Source organism: Oncorhynchus gorbuscha, linkage group LG24 (genome assembly GCF_021184085.1).
Source record: "Oncorhynchus gorbuscha isolate QuinsamMale2020 ecotype Even-year linkage group LG24, OgorEven_v1.0, whole genome shotgun sequence".
Taxonomy (NCBI): domain Eukaryota; kingdom Metazoa; phylum Chordata; class Actinopteri; order Salmoniformes; family Salmonidae; genus Oncorhynchus; species Oncorhynchus gorbuscha.
Window position 1 is genome coordinate 33270174 of NC_060196.1, and position 26850 is coordinate 33297023.

The following is a 26850-nucleotide window of genomic DNA, read 5'->3' on the forward strand; positions in this document are numbered from 1 at the left end:
ACCTACACATCATCCTTTAAAATGTTACATCCCTTACGCAATGTTGAGGTGGTCAGGAGAAGAGAGAGTTTAAGTGTTTAAATGTCATCTTGCCATGGAGTTTATTTTAACAACCCTAATGTGTACCTCATCATTGTACCCCAAAAGCACTTATGTAAAGTGCAGAAATCCTAATTCCTTTTTGATTAGTTGGAAACAACTAAACACCTTCATATCGATCATATATTTGCAAAATTTGTGGTTTTGTTCAACATTTCTTTTAAAAATGTTAGTTTCATCTTAAAGGGATACTTTCTGATTTTGGAAATTATGCCCTTTACTGAACGAAAAAATTATACACAACATAAAGCAACAATTTAAAAAGATTTTACTAAGTTACAGTTCATGTATACGGATATCAGTCAATTTAAATAAATCCATTAGGCGCTAATCGACGGATTTCACATGACTAGGCATGGGTGGGCTACATGGAAGCCAGGCCCAGCCAACCAGAATGAGTTGTTCCTCACAAAAGGGCTTTATTACAGACAGAAATACCCTCCCAGACAATCCGACAGGTAAGGCTGTATGTGGAGGTCCTAGGCTGGCCTTGTTACACTTTGTCTGTGGTTGTGAGGCCAGTTGAACAAACTGCTACATTCTCTAAAACAACATTGGAGGTTGGCTTATGGTGGAGAAATGAAAATTAAATTATCTGGCAACAGCTCTGGTGGACATTCATGCCAATTGCACACTCCCTCAAAACTTGGGACATCTGTGGCATTATGTGATTAAATGGCACATCTTAGAGTGCCCTTTTATTGTCCCCACCACAAGGTGCACCTGTGTAATGATCATGCTGTTTAATCAGCTTCTTGATATGCCACAACTGTTAGGTATATGGATTATCTTGGCAAAAGAGCAATACTCACTAACCGGGATGTAAACAAATGTGCGCACAGCATTTAAAAAATAATATTTTGGTGCGTATGGAACATTTCATGGATCTTTTATTTCAGCTCATGAAACCAACACTTTACATGTCGCGTTTATATTTTTGTTCAGTGTACTTCCCCAGAGTCAGATGAACTAGCATGCTAGCAGATACTCACAGACTTCCAGTCATTGCGCTAACACTAGGTAGCATTGGCTCGAGAAGCTACCTCAAACTTCCTCCATACTGGACACAGAAGCATAAATATGGTATCCATAAGTTCATCGGACTCTGGGGAAGTAGATAAGTAGCCTCATTGCCAAAATCCCAAAGTATCTCTTTAATTTACTGAAAAACATGCACAGACAAAAGATCATATAAATAATCTGCAAAAATGTGTGTTCAGTTTAAAAACTAAATAAAATCCAAAACAGAACATGGCCCAGTTTTATGACAGCAGTTACTTCAGACTGATTCCAAAGTCTCAGTTATGATGCAGTGCAGTATTGAGATATAGTGCAACAGTTCAGTAATCAGTCATATCATCAGCTTTTGTCCAGCTCATTTATGCTTTATCAAACTTTTCTAGTTCAGTGACAAAGATGAGATGGTCCTCCGGAGATTTGCCATGCGTTTTGCTAAGGTGCAGTTTGACTGCATGCTTGCTGACAAAGGTCCGATTGCACAGCTTGCACTGAAATACAGAGCATGAGTCTTCCTCATTAAGTCCCAGGGAACTGAACGTTTTCTCCGTTATCATTCTGGTAACTGCCTGCTGCTCTCTAAGGTGATCTATGGAAAGCTTTGAGATGTCCTTCATGCTGAAGCCTAAGTGGGACTCCAAATGATTTATGTAAGAGGAAGGAGTCCTAAACTGAGAGGCACAGTCACTGCAGAGAAACAGGGGCTGGCCCGAGTCAATGTTTTTCAGGAATTTTGTCCCGCCTGTCCGCCTCAGCTGGTACTTGACATTGGCCAGCCAATGGGAGATCGTGGTCATGGAGAGACCAGTGAACTTGCAGATATGGACCCGCTCCTGGGGGCCTAAGTCAGTCATGACGAACTTGCCGTCAGCCGTCTCCCGGAGACAGGAGGTGAACTGGGCCTGAAGGATGAGGAGGTGCTGAGGATTCCAGTTGGACTGCCGGCCTTTCCTTTTCTGGAATGCAGAGAGCTCCTCCAAGCCATCCTCGAAGGCGCTGTTGTCCGCGTCAGATTTCTCAGAGATGGAGGATGGGGTAGAGGATTTCGGTGTCAGACGGCCGGTCAGGTTCTTGACCATGTCGGAGATGTCCATCAAAGCATTTTCCCGTAAAGGGGACGAGAGAGATTCAGACAAGCTTGACAGAATAGGCCTGTTGCTGTTATTGGTGTTACAGTTGCTATTGTTGTTCGGCGTAGTGGAGGTGCTGTTAGCATTGCGTCCATTCGTATTTTTGGATTTTGTCAAGTCCATGGGTTGGTCATCATTGTCATAGAATCGATTGATTGACTCAACTTGCTTGACCTGATTGGAGTTGTTCATGGGCTTCTCCATCATGTTGTTACTGATCTTGTACAGCATTGCCAGAGGGTCTAGAAAGGGCGTGGCTGTCTTCGAGGCCTTTCCCAAGTGATTGTTCATGATTGACTGCAACGCACTGAGGGGGTTGACAAATGACTGCTCAGGTGAATGATCCGTGATGATTCCCAAGCCGTTACAGCCATTGCTGGCTACCGTTTTTGGCATATCTGCTCCGTTCTTCATTGGCGGATCCGCTTTGCCGTCTTTTGCCTCTCCCTCTCTGCTTCTAGGCTCACTCTTATCCTCTACATCAATGTTTTTCACCGGCTTGTTGAGGCTATCCGGCATGGGTGACCCCTTCCTCTCCTTGGACAGTGGGGAGTGACTTGGTAGAGCTCACTTTGCATTTGTTTTCTGACGCCTTCTCGTCCTTCTCCTTCTTCACAGAGACCTTCCCTGTGACTTTTTCCACCAGCTCCTCCATGGCCAGCACATTGTTCTTGTGGCTTGGAGGTGGGGAATGGCTGATCGGTGAATGGATCAGATTGCTGGAGTCAGAAGACATCACCTTCAAGCTGCTAGTGCTGAACAAGGGTTGAACCACCTGGACACTCTGCATGGAGGACTTCAGAGACCCATGGAGCTGGTAGGCAGCGTGGATGCTAGGGTAGCCAGCACCACCCCAGGTGGGCGTCCCTGTCTGGGCCTTGATGATTGCACTTGACACTGTGAACTCTAAGGACTTCAGGATATCCAGACCTCCTTTGGGAGTCTCTTCCAGGTCTTCCTCTGTGAGATACTTGTAATGTCCAGCCTTGCCAGTTTTCTCACTTTTCTCAGTCAGATCCTGTTTCTCTTCTTTGATCTTATTCTCTGGTTCACTCATCTCCATTTTCTCCTCATGTTCCTCCCCTTTCTCTTCAGTGTGCGAGGAGTGCAGGAGAAGAGAATCGGGCTGTGACTTCACATTGGGCGCAGGGAGTCGTGTAGAGGTCGGCGGGAGAGGAATGGACTGCATCTTTTCCTCAACCAGGGGGTCAAACACCAGCTGCTTCCCCTTTTTGGACGCTGTGTTGGTCACTTTCAAAAAGTGTCCTGTGACCATCATGTGGGCTGTCAGTTGTTGCAGGGTGTCGTGGGAACTCCCGCACTCCATGCATTTGAGGATCTGGGCCTTGCGAGCCTCAAACTGCCAGGTGTAACTGGCGCCATTTTGGTAGCCGTAGCGGTTATTCGCCGTGACATAGGGGTTAACCACTTTCTGGTCTTTCGTAGTCTCCCCCAGGTGTACACCAGGTGTGTTGTGGACAGACTCTGGTGAGCACGGGGACACCAAGTCCTGAAATGCTCTTTTTCTGGTAGGTGGCACCAGCTTTGAGGTGAGGGCTGGCATGGGTTCTTTGAGAGGCACTTTCTGGTAGTGTTTTGTTTTGATCATGTGGACACTCAGGTCCTGTAGGGATTCAAAGGAATGGCCGCAGTACATGCACTTGAGAACCTTTTGAGCGTCCTCCTTGCCTTCCATCTCCATGAGGGAGCGCTTACGTGGCTTGGACCACCTTTTTCCCCGCTCCTCTTCCTTGTCCTTGTTGTCATCACGGTAGTGGCCTGACTCATTCATGTGTACCGTGAGCCCCACCAGCGTGTCATAGGCTCCGCTGCAGTCCTTGCACCGGAACTTGCTGGCACCGGTGAACACCGGACCGTAGAGCTTGTTATTCTGCCGGTACAGCTGCACAGTGCTGAAGAGGCTTGGCTCGGGGAGGAGGTTATATGGTGTATGCTGCAGGGTTTTGGCCAAAGCCGCTTGGTGCCAGTCGTAGGTCACTCCACCGGTGCTGCCAGTGCTGACACCAGTGCCATTGTTGTTAGTGTTCGCGGTGCTTGTAGCGGTAGTGTTGCTGGTAGTGTTGGTAGGGGCAGAAGTGTTACTGCTGCTGTTGGTGTGGTTATTATTGTTCACAAGTCTGATAGTATTACTGTTGGCGATACCGTTGCTCCCCTTGTGGCTGCTTCCATTGCTGTTGCTGATCACACTGATGACCTTGTTGCTGTTGCTGTTACTTCTTAGCATGTCCTTGGTGATGCTGGACCAAGAGGCGTCCGAGATCAGGTTTGCATAGACAGCTTTCATCTGCGCCAGGCTGTCCTGCAGAGACAGGCCATTGGGGATCTTTAGGTGGTCTACTCTTTCTCTGACTGCCTCCTCCTTATCCAGTCCGTCCTTGGAGCGTGTGCTCTGGAAGTCGATAAGTTGGTCGCTGGTATCGCTGAGAGGAGAAGCGTAGCCAGCGTCAGGGTTGGTGCCATTGCTGAAAGGGGAGTTCTGGAAGCTGAATTGGTCCCCGGCATCGTCATCCTCGTTGCAGAGGTACTCGCCTTCCTGTCCATCCAAGGAGAGCCCATCATCTTGCAGGTGTTCCTCATCAATCTTGTCATCAGCCTTAAATTCGTCCTCGTCCCCATAAGCTGAAAAACACAAGATGAGAGAAAAAAGGGACATCAGGCAACTCATTGGGGTAGAACATTCCTAATGGCACCACTCAAATTGATCAGATGTGTCCACCTGATGTGTATAAAGATTCTCGATGTTTGCATCCCATAATGTGCGTTTAATGTGTGTATACCACGCACGCATGCGCGTATCTCTGAATGTGTAAAGAGTGGGTGAGTGTCGTGATTCTTAAGAGATTTTTGTCAATAGTCCTGGCGGAGGACACAGCTTTGCAATTATAAAGTGGCAAACATCGATATCTTGACTATGATAGATAGTCCCCTTCACTGTGCGGCCTAACGAAGGTATCGAACATTACGGCTCAGCAAGGGTAAAGGAGAACACAGATGAGCAAGATAAATATTTCCCCTTGAATTCAAAAACTAGTGACACAAGCAAAATTCTACATGATGGAAAACCAGTTCCCAAAGCAGATATTAATCAACAGAGTCCACTTGACAAAAAAGGTCAGTAGCTTACATACAGTATGTTAGACCTCTCATGTTTGTTGCTTTGTAGTGCCTTGATGTCTTAACTCCAAGTTATCATACACTATTTAATATTGATGTACACTGTTGAATACAAAAAAAGTTCACAGTCCTAAATCCTATCCTTCAAATGTTTAGACTGCCCAGTAAAAAGGTGAACACAACAGCCACAAGCCAGTTCATGTACTAAAATGGCTTCCTCTTCTAGTTGGAGGGCACTGACTCTCTCTGAGTTTGATCCAGTCTCTGCTACCACTGTGCCACTCACACCCTGCCCGTCAAGTGTGCAATAAGTGAGCATGCCAGGCCCTCGGCTGGGCTAGCATAGAGTTGGCATAGGCAGTGGACTCCTCACAGCGTGGCACGTAGAAATCGCCGGTGGAAATGACATGTTGTCACCATCCATGCTGTACTAGTTCTCAGGGAGCGGAGTGTGGCTGCTTCTGGGGGGGGGGCAGAATGTTACCCATAGAGGATGAGGGTGTGACTGAGTATACTTTCTCTACACAGACTCTTATATCAAGGTTCATCTACATACTATTTTGAAGTGCACTATTAAAAAAATAATAATAATCTGAATTGCGGAAAAACAACACCAGTTATTCTTTCTTCAACACCAGAAAAACAAAACAATCAGGCAGTCCTTATGTGGCCTTTCATCAGATAAAGAAGATATAATAGGTAACAACAGCATGGCTATGGTATGTATTACTATGGTATGTGTCTAATGAAACTGCATTTGTCTGGCATTTACACTTTTAAGTGTTGTCAGCCCTGAAAAGGGAATAACGGAACTCTGTCAGGCCACAACAAGATAGAAAAGACACGCCATTTATTTAATGACCATTAAGGAAAGTGAATGAAAGCCACGTGACCTGAGTACTTAACAAGGCACTACCTGTGTTGATCAGCTGCCCGGCTGGTTATCTTTAATGGAAGACAACATGTGATTGCAACCCCTGTTGCCAAGCAGACATTTTACTTTGAGAACAAGCCTATAACCAGCGTCAACCATCTCTCAAGTAGAAATCCAGGCCCTCTGGACTTTAGAGACAGTTGAAGTCTGACATTGTCTCAAACGGCACTAGGTAGCAAATAAAACATTGTAGAGGAACAAATTTCCAACAATCAAATGTGTTCCAATTTCACAACACTATGTCACGTTTCACTCGATATGAACATGTGCTGTATCTACATTACGTATGTTCCATATTGTAATGGTAAAGGAGAAATACTGTAAATAGAGAAACGGACAGAGAGCGAGGGGGAAAGAGCGAGTGAAAGCGATACAGAGACAGACAGATGGAGACAGTGCTCGGGCAGTTCACTCTATCCTTCCCCATAAGATGCTTGTCCAAGGTGCCAGTATCAGTCTCTAGCGAAGAGGCAGATGTGCTGTCAGCTCCTGAACTGTGCATGCCGCTCAGGCCCATAATCGGAGAAGACATAATACCTGATGTTTGTGAGCTGCCATTTACTGCTGCCTGAGAGAAGCTGGAGGGCCATAAGCAACTGTGACTAGTGTGTGTGTGTGTGTGTGTGTGTGTGTGTGTGTGTGTGTGTGTGTGTGTGTGTGTGTGTGTGTGTGTGTGTGTGTGTGTGTGTGTGTGTGTGTGTGTTGGTATAAATGTGTATGAACATCAACTGTAGCGTGTACTGTATACACACAAAAGGTAATACTATTTTGCTCACATAATACCTGGAATCTATCTGTCCGGTACTACAACTTGGCGTATCCCAGAGCCCCACATCACACCCTTTCACATATAATCCAATTAAAGAACTGACCACAACAAAAAATGTCAAAAGTGCATCCGTCAAGAGCATTCCGTATTTCACTTCATTGGAGCGTTTGGTTGAGTACCTGACAACTCTCCCATCACTCTTACTCTCTCACTGTCTCCAAATAGCTCATCACACTAAGCAACACACCAATAAAAAATCAATTAGCGTCTCCACTATAATTACCCTTAGCTCTGACTGAGCAGAGTGGGTAAAGAGGGAACGCCTTGACAGAAGAGACAGACAAGAGAACCTGACACTTCTAAAAACAATGCCAGTCTTTTCCTGCACACACACACCTACACCTCAGCCTAGATCACCCCACACACACACACACACACACACACACACACACACACACACACACACACACACACACACACACACACACACACACACACACACACACACACACACACACACACACACACACACACGTACGTCCCCCGACATCCCCAGACTGCTGCCTCCACCTCGGAAACCGTCCGTGTCAAATCATGTGTCAGCGTGAGGGCGGTGGGTGTCAGCGTGAGGGCGGTGGGTGTCAGCGTGAGGGCGGTGGGTGTCAGCGTGAGGGCGGTGGGTGTCAGCGTGAGGGCGGTGGGTGTCAGCGTGAGGGCGGTGGGTGTCAGCGTGAGGGCGGTGGGTGTCAGCGTGAGGGCGGTGGGTGTCAGCGTGAGGGCTTTGGGTGTCAGCGTGAGGGCGGTGGGTGACAGTGTGGTGGGCGGTGGGTGACAGTGTGGTGGGTGTCAGTGTGAGGGCGGTGGGTGTCAGTGTGAGGGCGGTGGGTGTCAGTGTGAGGGAGGTGGGTGTCAGTGTGAGGGCGGTGGGTGTCAGTGTGAGGGCGGTGGGTGTCAGTGTGGTGGGTGGTGGGTGACAGTGTGAGTGTGGTGGGTGTCAGTGTGAGGGTGGTGGGTGTCAGTGTGGTGGGTGTCAGTGTGAGGGCGGTGGGTGTCAGTGTGAGGGCGGTGGGTGTCAGTGTGGTGGGCGGTGGGTGTCAGTGTGGTGGGCGGTGGGTGTCAGTGTGAGGGTGGTGGGTGTCAGTGTGAGGGTGGTGGGTGTCAGTGTGAGGGTGGTGGGTGTCAGTGTGGTGGGTGTCAGTATGGTGGGTGTCAGTGTGAGGGTGGTGGGTGTCAGTGTGAGGGTGGTGGGTGTCAGTGTGAGGGTGGTGGGTGTCAGTGTGAGGGTGGTGGGTGTCAGTGTGAGGGTGGTGGGTGTCAGTGTGAGGGTGGTGGGTGTCAGTGTGAGGGTGGTGGGTGTCAGTGTGGTGGGTGTCAGTGTGAGGGTGTTGGGTGTCAGTGTGAGGGTGTTGGGTGTCAGTGTGAGGGTGGTGGGTGTCAGTATGAGGGTGGTGGGTGTCAGTGTGAGGGTGGTGGGTGTCAGTGTGAGGGTGGTGGGTGTCAGTGTGAGGGTGGTGGGTGTCAGTGTGGTGGGTGTCAGTGTGAGGGTGGTGGGTGTCAGTGTGGTGGGTGTCAGTGTGAGGGTGGTGGGTGTCAGTGTGAGGGTGGTGGGTGTCAGTGACCACCAACAAGCCTTTTCTTTCAGCGAAAGAAAAAAACAACATAAAAGCCCATTTCATTTCTTCTTCTCTTCCTCCTTTTTTGCCATCTGTGTAAAAAATAAATAAAAATCAAAAAAGCTCCTGGTTTCACCGGTGGCTAATAAGGCAATCAGTGATGGGGAGATGCTGACAAGGCGCGTTGAGCCGCCCGCTTTCAAGCCTCACTCAGAACAACGGAGAGAGGGAGAGGAAGGATTCAAATGGGGGGAGGGGAGGACGTCTGTTGTGGTTGTCAGTCAACAAAAGAGAAAAAGAAAAATAAGCCCACTTTGTGCTGTCACAGAGAATGGAAGAGGAAAATAAGTTTCTAGAGACAAAAAAAGGAAAGACGATTTGGTTAGGTGTTAGCTGACAGAGCTGTGAACAAGAGAGTTTTGAGTTGGTCTGTCTTTGGGTGGGTCAGATGTGAAATCGACTGTAACCTGAGGCAGCGAGATAAAAACGAAAGGTTTGTGTGCGTGTATGTGAGTGAGCGTGGGTGGGTTTGTAAGCATCTATGCGTATCTATCCACCTGGTGTGCTAGGGAGATATTCTGTACGTATCCATCAGGCCTGTCCCTGTGTGTTTGTGTGTCTCAGTACGTTCATGTGTCAGTGTCAATGACGTGTGCGTGTTAGTATGTGTGTGTGCAAATGTGTGTGTGTGTCAAACACAGAGGGGACGTGTGACAGCTGTGGAGAGGAAAGGGAGAGCGAGGCCATCTGCATCCAGAGACGAGCCTGTCACTTTGGCACAGGCTTCCTCCAGACAGGTGACACCTCGGCAGGACACTACCGGGCCTTTACTGTCACACACACACACACACACACACACACACACACACACACACACACACACACACACACACACACACACACACACACACACACACACACACCTAAGTTTACAGTACATAGACAAAAACAGACAGACATTCATACAGTCACGCACATGCAAACATGTACAAGCCTTCTCCAAGCCAAGCTCAAATCTGTTTTATAAACTGGGTGGTTTGAGCCTTGAAAGCTGATTGGCTGACAGGCGTGGTATATCAGACCTTATACCACAGGTATGACAAAACACTTATTTTACTGCACAAATGATGTTGGTAACCAGTTTATAATAGCAATAAGGCACCTTAGGGGGTTGTGATATATGGCCAATATACCACAGCTAAAGGCTGTGTCCAGGCACTCTTTAAGAACAGCCTTTAGCTGTGGTATATCAGGCATGTACCACAATTCCTCAGGCCTTATTGCTTAAATATAATACTGCATTCATCAAAGAAATTGTTGTCTGTCATGGATAAACATAAAAAGAACCATTGTCCTCTTACAGTACTGTTTCTGCATTGTCTATATGGCCCAGTGTTTGTGATAGTATGCACAGTGAATTCCCAACTAGCTGAGCTTTCACTCACATGCACTAATGTGTTGACACGCTCAAACATTGCATCGGAACAACTTGAGAATCAACCGGTGAGACAGGCCCCTCTGCTTCAAAACAAATTAGACTAAAATTAAGTTTTGCTTTCCCGAGAGAGAGCCGGCAGTTTCTCTCTCTATATAACATCTGAAAAATGGAGTCCCTTCATATTTTTTTTCCTGGCTCGTTTCTCTTGCGCAAATCTGTCACTTAAACCCGTAACACTATCTATCTGTCACAGGGCGCAGGGGTTACACCATTTGGCTGGTGTCAAACTTAACCAAAGCTATCGTGAGGGAAACAATGTGAGACAGGGAGCGAGAGCAGTTGAGCGAGAAGCAGCACCACCGAATTGCAACTCACACACACATGTTACACACACACACCCCTCCATATTTATTTACTCTGTCTCGGAGAAGAGGGCCAATCCCGGCAGTCATTTGCGGTGCTAATGTCCAATTCCGCCTGCTCTCACTCCGCTGATTTAGCCCGTGTCGGACACTCTGCTATTCCAGACCGGCAACCGAGCCGCCGTTTAGACGCCCTTCAAAATGGGGGCCGAAACGTGGCCAGTCTTATTCCTCTCTCTCTCTCTCTCTACTTTGCTTTGTCACCGGGCCCTCTACTCGCTGCCACTTAGCTGTGATGGCTTTGGACAGGCCTGATCAGTGTGTGTCATTTGACCTGCACGATGTGTGCATGTGTGTGTGTGTGCACGCGAGTGAGGGGGGGACAGTGGGACTGGCTGTAAATAAAATGACATTATTATTTCCTCTGTCCTATCATGTAGAAAAGCCAATTATGGTAATGCACCGCACGTCAGGGGGCATGTCATTTCCTCCCTCTCTCCTTCTCCCGCTTTCTTCTTCTCTGGGACAGCCACTGCTGCACAGGCCTGGGTGGCGTGATGCTGCTGTCTGTTCCAAGTGCTCACGGGGCCTACGCTACAGCAAGCTGGCGTTAAGGCCTACTGCCTACGTTCGCTAAGGCTAACCGAGGAAAAACAGCCTTTTCATTTACGTCTGTGTGTAAAAGGGTCGACAGCATAGTTTTCATTTCGAGATGATTCTCATAGTCGTTCCTTTTGTTCAAAAAAAGAAGAAAAGGGCCACTTAGCATCCTATTTGTTGGGCATCTTATTTACTGTAATGGTGAGGGACCTCTCTTTTTTTAGTACATGACTGCTGTTGGTGTACAATCTCCTTTAACATTATTTTTTGGGATTCAGTTTTGACCCATCTTTTTCCATCATACAACCCATGCTGAGGGAGTTACCCATTCACTGATTAGCATTATTGTTGTGATTATGTCCACTGCCTTTTTGTTGTTGCCTCAAGACAGATTAAACTTTATCCCAGCCTCAACAAAAGTGGTGGCCTTTGAAGTTCTGAGGCTTGTCCTACATGGACCCTGCCCAGTATAAAGTGACATTGATTTTGTTTGCCGTGGATCTTGTGGAGTGGTCGCTCTAAATTAATATCTGATTTCCCCTCAACTGCCTGCTTATAAAAATCTGCTCACAGTTCCCAGCCCCCCCTTCCCCCTGCCCATGTGGAATAATTGACCATATGGCACAATACCTGCAGGGCCTCCAATAGCTGTTGTACCATTCCAGCAGGCCGTGCAAATTCATCTCCTCGGCTTTCCAAAATGTCCGGAGGTGGAGGAAAACCATGTTTATTTTCTATTCAATTCACTAAAATGATCATCATTTAAGCCAAATTTGTGTTCATACATAACATTTCTGCCTATTCTTTTGTAAATAGATATTAAAGATACACATGTTGTATTAAGATAATTTGATATTATACACCTGTAGCATGGTATCAAATGTATAACGCATTTGTACCTTCTCATCCACTTTTCTCTCCATCTCACACACACCCCAATGTAAAGTCTACTTTGTCCGATAATGTATATATATATTTTAAGGTTGTGTAGCACACTTTCCCTGTCATCTGCACTACACTAACTTGCTGGCCACAACCAAATTATGCTAATGACCTGCTAAAATGGGTCATATAGACAGAGCATTATACATTAGCTTCAAACAATGGGGGGGGGGGGGGGTCGCTAAGGGGAGGTGACTGGACTATTGGGTTGTGGAGGGGGGAGTTCTGTCAGTTCACTCTTATATCCCTGTCCAGAAGAGGGAGATAAGTCCGACATGACTTATCCTGACCATCATGACAACTTTACTCACAGCAACATGAACAAGTACATCTTCCATCACAAGTTCTTAGTCATGGGGAAAAGTTCACCTTGACCACCACGGTTTCATTAGTTGAAAATGAAACAACTATGCAAACCTCTTAACCTAGGCACCGAGGTAATACTAGGCCTAACTACTAACACATTTCCAATACCCATCCAAACCACACAGCATTGACAATCCCAGACGCGGCAAGAGCTTTGGAGTGATCGTTGAATAATTGATGGGCTCAATTAGCGCATTACTCACAGTTAAAAGGATACAGACTGGTGTGTAGATGTACAGTGAAAAGTATTCGTACACCAGAAGAGGAATATCACCTCCCCAGATCTGTGCCTCGACACAATCCTGTCTCGGAGCTCTATGGACAATTCCTTCGACCTCATGGCTTCGTTTTTGCTCTGACATGAACTGTAAACTGTGGGACCTTGTATAGACAGGTGTGTGCCTTTCCAAATCATGTCCAATCAATTGAATTTACAACAGGGGGACTCCAATCAAGTTGTCGAAACAGCTAAATGATGATCAATGGAAACAGCACGCACCTGAGCACAATTTCGAGTCTTATAGCAAAGGGTCTGAATACTTATGTAAATAAGTTATTTCTGTTTTTATTTTTTGTTGATGTTTGTAATTGTTGATCTTGGGGCCTCCCAAGTGGCACAACGGTCTAGGGCACTGCATCGCGGTGCTTGAGGCGTCACTACCGACCCGGGTTCGATCCCAGACTGTGTCACAACCGGTCGTGACCAGGAGTCTCATAGGCCGGCGCACAATAGGCCCAGCGTCGTCCGAGTTTGGGGAGGGTTTGGCCGGGGTGCTTCACTTGGCTTATCGTGCTCTAGCGGGCATGGTAACTGCAGGCTGATCTTTGTCATCAGTTGAACGTCGTTTCCTCGAACACATGGGTGCGGCTGGCTTCCTGGTTAAGCCGGCGGGTGTTAAGGAGCGTGGTTTGGCAGGTCATGTTTCGGAGAACGCATTACTTGAACTAAGCCTCATCCGAGCCAGTTGGGGAGTTGCAGCGATGAGACAATATCGTAATTGGATATGATGAAATTGGGGAGGGGGGTAAAAATCTTGATCCTAAGTAAATATACCTCTATAACTCTTCATAACAAATTAACAACATACCTGTTAGTTCATATACGTGAAGACATTGTGGGTATTATAATTTTGTTTAAACTAACAACAAGCAGTATGAAACCTTAAAGTTATTTGATTTATTCTTTGCTGAATCATTTAACTATAAACAAACAATTTTGAATTTCACAAATAAACTTCTGATAATCAGTCATTTTACTCCCCTGCTCTTCGCTCCTGCATTGCAGTACAGTCTCTCTCCTTCTTCCCTGTTCTCCCTCTGTCCTTTCTCCCCTCCCTCTCTGTTTGTCCATGTTCCCTGGGAGCCAGCTTTGAGCAGCCATAGCGACGGTTGCAGTCAATAAATCACCTTTCCCCCCCACTGTCAACTCCAGGCTGCTCAGAGATGAGACAATGGCCATTATATCATAAGCACTGCAGAGCCAACCCCCATCTGGCTGGCTGCTTCTGTTGAAACCCATGTAACTACAAAGTCGCAACGTTTCGCTAATCTTAGCTGAATGCTACAGAACATAGAGACTAGTATAGCCTCTGCCCCCATTATTGCCGCTTCTCAAAATAATGCAACCAAAAAGTCCTAACGTTTTGCTAATGTTAGCTGAGCGTTAGTGTAGCCTCACACCCACTTGGTTAAGCTTTGGGAGAAACCGCCTGGAAGGTTTAGCTATTACAGTTAGTGAAGCCTCTGCGTCACATAGTTATTTCTGAAGAGCTACATTGAAAAACGGATGGTTTTGGAAAGGTTAAAGTCAACATTGGAGTGCTTCTGGTGCCAATATAAGCACCTATGCTTCGCTTAGTGTAGTACATTTTAATTCATACACAACAGGTTCTAGGATAAGCATTTTCATAGACTAGCTGCATTGACCATCTTCCCTCATTCCCCGATGTCTTTGGCAATGGTAGGGTCAAATTGAATCATTGTTGTATCACTATCTACCTCTTCATTCCACAGGCATTGTTTGACTTCAAGGAATTCCTGGGAGCTTGACGAAATTCAGTCCTTACTGTTTCTATCTATCCTAGTCTTTTCTCTGCACTGACTAAACCAAAAAACAAACAGATTAAAACAAACTGAAATCAACATGCACAAGAGTTGTCTGGGAAAAAGAACAAAACAAAAAATGGGGCCTGTCCCTTTAAATCTCCCCCTGAAGTCACCTGTGTACTGCCTGCCCCCTGACAGTGGAATTTCCCTGGCCCAAACAACAGCTGCTCCCATCGCCTAGCAACAACAGGTTGATGGATGACCCCAAAGACGATAATTACCATAAATCACTCTCTTTCTGCAGAGGACAGGAGAGAAAATGGCAAGGGAGAGAAAACAAAAGTATTGCTCAGATACACCTTTCCATGACCCCTGTTGCATCAGTCACACTTTATTTGGTGAATACTTCCCATGAGGGAGAAAAATTTGTATGAGGCTCCCTAATTGGATAATCACTGGTTGCTGCCCAATCGGCGTGGCCGTAAAAAAACGCCGCAGCAAGATCTTTTGCTAGAGTTTCTCAGGAGTCAGAGACAGTATTTCAATGGTTACATTCAGTGAATAGTGTCTAAAATGAAACGGGATAAAATTAATTTAAAAAAACACTACACTGGAGAAGGAAAGAAAAGAAAACAAAGTGGATTATGAAGGGAGAAAGGCAGTGCAGGAGAGTGAATAGTTGTGTGAGTGAGTGAGTGAGTGAGTGAGTGAGTGAGTGAGTGAGTGAGTGAGTGAGTGAGTGAGTGAGTGAGTGAAGGCCATGACCTAACCAGTTATGTCTGGTTGCACAATAACCCATCAATCAACCCTTCCCTGTACCCTCAGCCTTCCCCTCTATTTTACATGGGCCATCCGATCTGTACACCGCTAAGAAACAACATGCACACACACAAGACACACACACACACACTCTTCCCTGAAACTGACCCCTTGTCTCTGCGGGGAAAACCCACACAGCTTGTGGATGAGTTAGATCAGAGGAAAGACACACACGCATGCACATACATACACACGCACGCACGTATACACACACACGCACGTACGTACACACACACACACACACGCACGTACGTACACACGCACGCACGCACGCACGCACACACGCACGCACACACACACGCGTACGGACACACTGATTGCCAAATCGAATTTGCTGATCATATGAGAACATTGTCTACATTCCACAAAACAATGACAACTCCATTAATATGAATGCAAACAACGTGACAGAAAATAGACCTTGTTACAACATAAACAGTTTAAATGAAGTGTTACTGGAATGTTAAGCGAGGGGAAAAAAACTAAAAGGGGGTCAAGAAAGAGTAACAATTCTGTCATCCCACATGGGAGTGTTTGTGTGTGTGTGTGTGTGTGTGTGGGGGGGGGGGGGGCTATTCCTGATGGCCGTGACAGTGAACAGTGAACTGACAAAAGAGGGAGGCAGAGGGGGAACGAGATAGAGCCCCTGAAGGAGGAGACGCACTAAATCACAAACTGGCCTCTCACAGAAGAAACCACGTCACTGGGGATCAATGCCTACATCTCCGATTGTGTGTTTGTGTCATGTTGTGTGTTTGTATCATGTTGTGTGTTCAGTGTTGTGTGTGCGCCTGTGTTGAGATTTCCCAGGGTAGGGACATGACTCTTAGTAAACCATCCATAACAGCTTAGAAGAGAGAAGCAGTAAGTGAAGGAGGGAGCATGGTGAGGGTGTGTGAGAGAGAGAGAAAGAGAAAGAGAGATAGAGAAAGAGAGAGAGAGAGGAGAAAAAAAGAAGGAAACCATCGCTCAACACAACATAATATCGTACTGAGGGCTGACTATGGAACATTTTAGAAATGGAGCCAAAAGAGAACCTTACTGCCCTGGCAATTAAACTTTTGCACAGCTTCTCAAAGTGCCCACCGACCGTGCCACTTATATACCGCGCCACGCGGAAACAGGCACACCTAACACACTCACACTGTGCCACCCATGAACACATACACCCAGATGGTGTCCACGAATATCGCAACGATATCCACTGCCCCCCTACCGTAATCAATCTCTGCTTTAAAGACACATCCATCGGCAGCAATGTTGATGGGGGTGGTGGGAGGATATAAGAGACAGGGGGGAGACGAGGTAAAATGGAGAAGCGTGACTGCTGGGTTGACCTCGGATAAGTCGGGAAGGGCGATGTGTGTGTGTGTGTGTGTGTAGGGAGGGCAGTAGTGAGTGATGCCTGTCAACTTGCATGTGGCATCCAAAATAAATGAGGCTCATGAAGACAAATGAAAAGGGGTCCAGGCGAGTGACATGGTGGGAGGGATGGAGGGAAGGAAAGAGGGAGAAGTCGCAGGGGGAGAGGCAGGAGGAGGAGCGGGGTTATGGATGGGTGCATGGGAGAGAGGAAAACTAGAGAAAGAAGGAGAAGGGATAGAGGGATACGTAGAGGATCGAACGAACAGACACTTACTCACTGTGTCCACGTGTATTCTATCTGTGTATCGTACAGACAACCCTTTCGGAGCTCTCCCTATTTCTCTCTCCCTCTGTCTCTCGGTCTCTCTCCCTCGTTCTCAGGCAGTGTCATGTGCGGTCCAGTCTGTGTAGTTTCCCAAGGCCTGGCCCCTCTATGATAAATGACACGTGTCATTCTGTCAGCCCCTGCCACCGGAGCTGGGAGGCCCCTTAGTGATGTATGACCCAGCCATGCTGGGCTAAAGGAAATCAGGGTCTTTTTGGCAACAAGCACCAAGAGAGCACAGCCCTTTATACAAGACCCTGTGTGTGTTCACAAACTCTGCATGGAGATATTTGAGAACACACACCTACGTAGGAATGTGGTCACACACACACACATAATGAAAAGTTCCACTGGTTCCATTAAACCCTATCAAATCTCCCTCCATCCACCCCAGGGACACCGACTTCATTTAATATGCTGAATATCTCCAAATTGGACTGTTCATTTTACATCTCCTCAAGGGGGAGTGTGAGTGCATGTGTGTGTGTGTGTGTGTGTGGTGCAGCAGAAGCTGTCAGACACACTAGCAGAGGGAGACAAATCATCTTCATGGTCTTTCCAGCTGTTTCCCAAATTTGGTATGAGGGGGAGAGAGTGAAAAGGCTTCACTTTGAGTTGCGTTGCTTGACGCTTCCCAGAGCCAGATAGCTGACAAACCGTGCCAAGGGGAATGGGACACTGTGGTACCACACACACACACCTGGTCTGTCAACACCCTGCGCAAGCAGGAATAGGAACCGAGCCAGCATCGAAACAATACATAGTACACACACAGAAGACTGAACAAAAGTACAAAAACTATAATAGACTTTGTTTCGATAGAATATATTATTGTGTAATTCATCATTGTAAATAAACAGTGAAAAACAAATCCTTATTGCACCATAACATACAATCTGGTCTACCTGGCAGATCTGAAAGATATCCAAATAAAGGAAGAACGAAAAACAAAATATTTCACTGACAGAAGTCTTTCATCAACCACGTACTGTAGACACATCCACCCACACCTGCCATTTTCTCAGATGTCTGAAAAATGTGTTTCTTAAAAAACAAAAACAGCAAGTTGGCAGACAAACACACACACATAATATACACACACGAGGGATGGGTGTTGTGTGGGACCACGGTGGTAGTGGGGGTCGTGAACTTTGGATGACCTCATTTGAATGGCCGCTGGGCCGAGCTGAGACTCCCGGGGGAAAAAGGGAGAACAAAAAAAGAGTCATTAAGGAGTGAGTGATGAGTGGCAGGCAGGCATATTCTCTCTCTCTCTCTCTCTCTCTCTCTCTCTCTCTCTCTCTCTCTCTCTCTCTCTCTCTCTCTCTCTCTCTCTCTCTCTCTCTCTCTCTCTCTCTCTCTCTCTCTCTCTCTCTCTCTCTCTCTCTCTCTCTCTCTCTCTCTCTCTCTCTCTCTCCTCCCCTCTGGCCTCTCTCTCTCTCTCTCTGGCCTTTTCTCTCCCCCTCTCACATCATGCCGTCTCCCTCTTTTTCTCAGTCTCTTTTTCCTCACAGTCTGCCCCAAGACTTAGACACTCTATCCCTCTGTACAGTAAGGCACACACACTCGCACGTGGCTAATAGCCCTTCCACTATTGGCAACGAACAGACATCTCTAATTCTCGATTACCAGGTTATCAGTGTAATGATCAAGTGCGATTGAACGTCAATCTGCAGAGCAGTGAAACCACACACTTACAGTGTGTGTTTGAGCTCCACTACATTCCATGGAGAGAGCAGAATCAACGATCTACAAATCACCTTGCATCACATTATGTGATCAAAGGGATGCCCTCAAAGTAACACTATTAATTGGATAAATTATAATTTATTGAAATCCTACCAAAAACACCTACTTAACATCTATAGTCAACAATTAGCGTTTTAACCTCTGAACCTGTGACCTCAAAAGGCAGACAGATACTGAAGGTGTCAACAACGAACTGGGTCAATGATTGATGGATGATTGACTGTGAACTGGAAAACATGGATGTTTGAGTCAGCCACAATAGTTAGCTAATGTTCAACTTAGCTAATCATTGCCTGACTCTCGCTGTCTCACTCTCTCTGTCAGACAGACAGAATTCAATCATTGCAGATGGCTTGATTAGTTTTCCCTGCTGTGGGAAAGACGAACAGACAGCAGGATTATGAAACAGAGGGATGAACAGACAGGCAACTTGAAAGAGAGTCAGAACAACGGACAAACACGTCTTCAGACAGACTGTATGAGAGACTGAGTGACAATGCAGACATGAGAAAGAGAGACAGAAAGAAGGACCACACGAGAGATCCACTGAAAGGGCATACAGACAATTTGAAAGTCAGACACAAAAACAAGTCTTCAGACTGACTTTATGAGACCAGGTGACAGGGCAGTCATGAGACAGACAGAGGGGGGACTGGGGGCACCCCACCGTTTCCTAAGAAAGACGACTTAGAGCCGAGCTTAGACTGACACTGTCTGAGTCCGCGTCGGATCAAATAAAGCTTGCGGGCAATTTTGGGGCCCACATGTGGCATCGAACAAACCCACACACTATACAGTAAATTCTTTCCCCAACACCTATGGAGAATCTACAACTAGTATGCATGGCACTACATGACTATTAAGAGTGTTATGCAAAGGAAATGCACATATACACATGGGTTTGCCAGAGTACAGCATAGGAAACAATCCTTTTGTCTTCTAGTACATATTTTTCAAAACAGACTTGCTGGCTCTGTCCGGTTACACCGGAGTGGGAAGGGGATAAATAAAGAGAGAATAGTGAGAGAGTATGAAAGAGTAGACAAAACGAGAGAATATGAAAGAGGACCGAGGTAAAGAGATCGGGAGAGATGGATGGATAGCAATAAAGATGAGAGAGAGAGAGACCATGACACAGAGAGAGATTGAGTAAGGAGAGAAAAATGGAAAGAGAGAGAGGTGAGGATTCAGCAAAAACCCTGGCGTCTGGTCCAGTCTCAAGGACAAACTGTCATCTGTGGGCCGTATCCATTCCCAGATGCAGTATCTTATCTACAGAGCCCAGTAAACTGTTGTCCAAAAAAAAATGATATTCATTGCTTTTCAAAAGACACTTATCGGTTAAATAAACACTCCTTGGAGATGGGAATTTCGCTGGGAGTTTCTCTCGACACACAGTCTCATGTGCTGAGGCCAGCTTTTATCCATCACCTCGCAGTAAAAACAGCACCAATTTTTATTTGTCTTATGTCATGATATACTGTGAACACAGACTTTAAGAGTTGTGGATTTACAGTGCTTTCGGAAAGTATTCACACCCCTTGACTTTTTCCACATTTGGTAGGTTACAGCCTTATTATAAAATGTATTCAATTGTTTTTCCCCCTCATAAATCTATAAATACCCCAGAATGACAAAGCAAAAACAGGATTTTAGAATTTGAATTATTTTTTTTATTAAAAATAAAAACAGACATCAAATTTACATAAGTATTCAGATTCCTGACTCAGTACTTTGTTGAAGCACCTTTGGCAGCGATTACAGCCTTGAGTCTTCTTAGGTATGACGCTACAAGCTTGGCACGCCTGTATTTGGAGAGTTTTTCCTATTCTTCTTTGAATATCCTCTCAAGCTATATCAGGTTGTATGGGGAGCATTGCTGCACAGCTATTTTCAGGTCTCTCCAGAGATATTTGATCGGGTTCAAGTACGGGCTCTGGTTGGGCCACTGAAGGACATTCAGAGTCTTGTCCAGAAGCCACTCCTGCGTTGTCTTGGCTGTGTGCTTAGGGTCGTTATCCTGTTGGAAGGTGAACCTTCGCCCCAGTCTGATGTCCTGAGCGCTCTGAAGCAGGTTTTCATCAAGGATCTCTCTGTACTTTGCTCATCTTTGCCTCGATCCGGACTAGTCTCCCAGTCCCTGCCTCTAAAAAACATCCCCACAGCGTGATGCTGCCACCACAATGCTTCACAATGGTGATGGTGCCAGGTTCCTCCATAAGTGACACTTGGCATTCAGATCTTTAGGTGCCTTTTGGCAAACTCCAAGTGGGCTGTCATGTGCCTTTTACGGAAGAGTGGCTTCCGTCTGGCCACTCTACCATAAAGGCCTGATTGGTGTAGTGTTGCAGAGATGGTTGTCCTTCAGGAAGTTTCTCCCATCTCCAGAGGAACTCTAGAGCTCTGTCAGATTGACCATTTGGCTCTTGGTAACCTCCCTGACCAAGGCCATTCTCCTCCGATTGTTAAGTTTGGCCGAGAGGCCAGGTATAGGAAGAGTCTTGGCGGTTCCAAACATCTTCCATTTAAAAATGTAGGCCTCTGTGTTTTGGGGGACTTTCAATGCAGCAGCAATTTGTTTGGTACCCTTCCCCAGATCTGTGCTTCAACACAATCATATCTATGAGCTCTATGGACAAGTCCTTTGACTCATGGCTTGGTTTTTGCTCTTACATGCACTGTCAACTGTGGGACCTAATATAGACCAGTGTGGCCTTTCCAAATCAAGTACAATCTATTAAATTTACCACAGGTAGACTCCAATCAAGTTGTAGAAACAGGATGCAATAAAAACAGGATGCACCTGAGCTCAATTTCGAATCTCATAGCAAAGGGTCTCAATACTTATGTAAATAAGATATTTCTGTTTTTTATTTAACAAATTTGCAAAAACACCAAAAAAACCTGTTTTTGCTCTGTCATTGTAGAGTATTGTGTGTAGATTGCAGAGTATTTTTATTTCATCCATTTTTGAACAAGGCTGTAACGTAACAAAATGTGGAAAAAGTCAAGCCGTCTGAATACTTTCCGAAGGCACTATATTTTATTTTACCTTTATTTAACTGGGCAAGTCAGTTAAGAACAAATTCTTATTTTCAATGTCGGCCTAGGAACAGTGGGTTAACTGCTTGTTCAGGGGCAGAACGACAGATTTGTCGGTTACTAGTCCAACGCTCTAACCACTAGGCTACCCTGCCACCCCATGGTCAACCTGACAGAGCTCTAGAGTTCCTCTGGAGATGGGAGAACCTTCCTGAAGGACAACCATCTCTGCAACACTCCACCAATCAGGCCTTTATGGTAGAGTGGCCAGACGGAAGCCACTCCTCAGTAAAAAGGCACATGACAGCCCACTTGGAGTGCCCTGTATCCTGAATGAAGGGACAAAAAGACGAGTAGCATCGCAATGTAAAAATCTTGACTCTAACCCTACAAGTAAGTTAGGGAAAACAAAACAAGGGCTTGACACATTTCAAATTAAACTTTTACAAGATGATACAACAACGTCTTGTAAAGTGGCACATATTACATTTCAGTTAAATGTGTTGTTGTTAGTAGATGTTTCTCCAAGTATGGCAGTTCAGTCACAGATGCGTATGGCTTATTGATGCTCCTGTTGTGTCAGGAAAGCCTTATAGACTGAAGTCTGTGTAACAAGCCACTGATTAGGGGTTCAACATACTATTTTCACTGGGGCTGGCTAACAGAAATGCACTCAAAGTATTTTGGGACTGGTCTTCGGGACTAAAAGCAATTTTAAAATGGAGATTTTCAATTGAGAATGCTTTTTATTCGAGGAATATATTTAATCTGGGTATGGGATAAAATGAAATGTCCTCTGAGTGATAGGAAGAGAATCTGATATTTGATCAAAGCAGACGTCAAATGAATCCGAAGAATGTCCTCGCACAATTTACTTGGGAGCACTAAACTCCAACACCCATCCATCCGTAGTATTTGCGTGCTCTAAGCATGAGGAAACTGATGCCGATGTCATGAAAACTGTCAAGTGTCAATTGGCTGTTCGTGACAGGTGACTTGATTCTATGTTAGCATGATTCCACTAGCTAATATGGAACAAGGTTGCCACCGTTAAGTAGTCGTTAATACACTCTACCCTATCAAAAGCCTCCATCCAGAGTACAAGTGCACACAATGAAACTACTATCTGAAATGGACCTGTATTTCATTCTGCCCCCTCCCTCAGCTTGCCCACGGGTCTTAAGGCTCCTCAGCATCAAATGTAGGGCCTGTGATATGATAGAGAGTGATTGTTCTAAACTCTGCTGCCTCTAAGGAACTATATATCCACCTAGCAACAAGCTGTAGGACAGTATGTGTGTGTGTGTGTGTGTGTGCAACATATATCCATCTGGCAACAGGGCAGTGTGCAAGTGTGTGTGTGTGTGTGTGTGTGTGTGTGTGTGTGTGTGTGTGTGTGTGTGTGTGTGTGTGTGTGTGTGTGTGTGTGTGTAGACATCTAATTAAAGGCTAATAACACTGCGTGGGGAGTTACTGTCCCTCGTAAATCAATGGGCAAAATAATTGCTAATACACTGGTTATTGATTAGCGCAGCTAGCTGCCGCCCAACGGCTCATTTTCAATGGGGGGGCTGCGACTGTGGCCACATGTTAACACAGCGACAAGGGTAAAGTGTTATTTCTCTCTCTCACACACACACAAACACAGCTGGGGTGGGTGTAGTAGAAATGACTGGGGGCCTTGGCAGTAATTCTTAATTGACACCTGTCAGGGTAATGGCAGCAGTCACAGCTGCTGGGGGAGAATTTCTCCCCACTCCTGTTCATCTGTCACTTTTAATACCTTTTCCTCGCAGCCCCACAACCCCCCCTTTTTCTTTCTTCCTACATTTTTCTGTCTTCCCTTCACTCCGTTAAATGCACTCTACCACATTAGTGTTCAAAGCTTCTGTTATGGAAATAAAAAGAAATAATAAAGATGCTTTTTATTTGTATGATTTAGTTTAGTACATATAGACAGGAAGTAGGAAACAGGAAGTTGGGGAGGAGCTACACAAGGTTCCAGAATGTAACTGCCTTTCAGGAAAAAAAAATCAACAAAGTCAGACATCAGAGAGATGCATTTAGTTTATTTTTAATTGGTCATTCAGATTAAATATAATCAATGCTAAATATGGTCACAAATACTATTTGCTTAAATGTATTGGCTGAAAGTCACTGTCCAAAATATAATATTGGCCTTGTGCCACATGCACTAAACAGGCTCTTCACAGTCCTATCAATCTTTTCCTCATAAAACTAACAGTTTGTTAAAACAAAAGAAAAATGAAGAGGTCATACTGTGTCAGTACACAGCGAAATCCAGTTGCTTTAGCTAATTGACAAAGGACTGCCTAACATCATACACCCGCCACAAAAATCCCATGTGTCTGGCACTTATCAGTTAACACCCAGACGACTCTGACACACGTCCACATTCTCAATCACACACAGAAGCATTGACATATGCTCAGAGACGACTGGAGTATAAGCCTACAAATGACCCCTATCCTCTAAGGTCAAAGGAAACATTAGAAAGGCGGGGGGAAAAAAATAACATACACATTGCTTTGTAACAATAACACACAACTTCCTCCAAAACACACACACAGAGCGTGGGCTTAGATGGAACCCGTTCAGCCAGGGACTCCCCAGAGTACACATTGACCTCAAGAGAGTGTACTCTGGACTTCCACTCCCTCTCCAGGTCATGACTCGCTCTTTCTTTCTTTCTTTTTATTTTATCGTCTCGCTCTCCGCCTCTGTCTCACGCTGATAGAAACGAGTGGACAGATGAGATGTCAAGCCACACCGAGGGAGGGGGAGATGAAGAGGAAATACAGCTGCTCCGTTCTCCTTGGATACTATGGTTTCCCATACATGTACTGGAAGACTAAACTGCAGGATTGTAGCAAGTTCTTCATTGTTGTAGGTGTGGAGGATGTGGAAAGATGTATGTATGTGTGTATGTGTGTATGTGTGTATGTATGTATGTATGTATGTATGTATGTATGTATGTATGTATGTGTGTGTGAGAGAGAGAAAGCTTGTTAAACCCAGGTATAGTTTTACCTCGGCGGCGCTGCTCCTGAGGCGGACGCCTTCACACCGCCACTCTCCCGGCGCTCTTTTAATCCAGGCATATTTTCAACACCCTTTCTTTTCCATAAGAGCAGTCATCGATCTTCATTTGTCACTTAACCTCCACGTAGATGAGGAACGGGAGTATGTGTGTGGAGGGGTGGGTGTATATATGTGTGTGTAACTCTTTGATTTCCTATAGGCCTACTGACCCCACATGCAAATTGAAACTATTTGCGTTGAGAAATAGGGGGGCAAACATGACTATCGACTACTAGAGTCAATGTCGACTGTTAATGACACTTTGCATATCCCCGACTATAGCTAGGGTAAAGAGACAGTGGCTGCTACACACAGACATGCACAGACTCACACATACTGTACTACAGCTTAGTTTAAGAGACCTGACAACCTGCAAAGCTGCAGTGCTACAAAAACGTTTAGTCTGAAAACACAGGAAGAGAAACCCCAATAGTACGCAACACAATCTCTGTTCGTAATGGAACATACGCTTCATAACAAACTGTACAGATGGAAGATAGAAATCAAGCAGCGTGATGCAGGACAATATGCAATACAACATATCCAATGTACTGATGCCTAAACCAGCACATCTTATAACCCTGTTATAGGACACCTGTACAAAACTCATGGAAACACGACTTAGATCAGCCATTATCTAGCAGTGTTCGTTTGCCTCGGCGACTTCAACTTGATTAGCCAGATAGTCCTTTTGTTACCAAGCTGCAAGCCCCCCACCCTGAACCCCTTCGAAATCATTGAGTTAATACTGCAACTAGAGGTGTGTGTGTGTGTGTGTGTTAGCAAATGTGCCTTGTGTGTGGGGACCTGGGCTAATATCAACTTGATTACATCAAGCCAGCTGCAGAACTTGACACCTTGCTGAATTTGTCAGCATTAATCGGCTGGGCCCTGTCGCTAGATCCGTCAGCATCCCAGATAATTATGGAGTCGTGCTAACGATGCCACTAGCTGCCGCCCGCTTGTCGTCGTACGAAGGGAGGAGGCTTGACTTATTTTTCCCTCCCTCCCTCGGGTGATAATTAAGAGACTGAGACTCCTTTTCATGTAGCAGGCAGGGTTTAGTTGGGGAGAAAAGGAGGCATAGATCGACGTCACAGAAAAGGTGTGTTTTTATTGGTCGCCGTTTCTTGTTTTGGTGTCATTGAGGTGATGATTAAGTATCTGAATATTATGGAGTTTTTCCTAGGTAGGTCTTATCGTGACATTTTAGTGTAGAGGTATAGAAGAAAATTGTCCTGAAATCAACACTTATTACAATAAGTGACAAAGGGTATTAGTACTACAAGACAAGGCCTCAATTTCATAACCCCCTTGGAGAGAATATTGGCATTCTGCACTCTTGTGGTACAAAATATTTAAGCAGCATTTGCAGGTCAAAGGTTATGCCACCCATACGCTCTAGTATGAAAATAACAAAGCTTCTCTGGACCCATTTGTTCAGAAACTATTATATACAATGACACTAGCTCTATATAGGCTACCAATTTTTTTTTAGCTCTGGCTTGAAAATGTATCAAAGTACAGTAAGCCTACCCTGGACTTGCAGGTCACTCCAAATAAGAGTGATAAAACACACCCAAAATGAAAACGAAGCACCCTCCGGAGATCAAATGTCAACAAATGACTGCAGCAAAAGTCGATGCTGCTCGGATTGCACCGCATTGAATGGAACTGCCAAAAAGAACAGATGCAGCCATGTTGTTACAAATGGAGGGGAGATTATGTATAGTTACTGGCCATACTAGACACAAGGTACAGCGGCATCCAAGGGGCTAGAATTCACCAATAAAGCATGGACCTCCATTTTAAAACAGTGATATTCAATCGCTTTTCAGCAAAACAAAGCTAGTTGTTTTCACATTCTTATTTTCCTGACTGCAGTGTGTGTTTAAGTCAAGAATTTTATTTAACTTTCAATACATGATTTGGGTTGTGTGTGTAAGTGTGGGGTAGTGGTGCTTTTTTCAGTAATGAAGAAGTCTCTGTCACACACA

General features: G+C 45.5%; 1 protein-coding gene across 1 annotated transcript in view; it reads right to left on the bottom strand.

Moving 5' to 3' along the window:
* Positions 1–991: 991 nt before the first annotated feature.
* The window catches only part of LOC124013227 (teashirt homolog 1-like), a 28642-nt gene continuing 2783 nt past the window's right edge, over positions 992–26850 (bottom strand). The window contains 2 exon segments of the mRNA XM_046327479.1: positions 992–2802; positions 2804–4886. Of these exon segments, the coding sequence (XP_046183435.1) occupies positions 1479–2802; positions 2804–4886 (3407 nt within the window). The 3' untranslated portion in view covers positions 992–1478.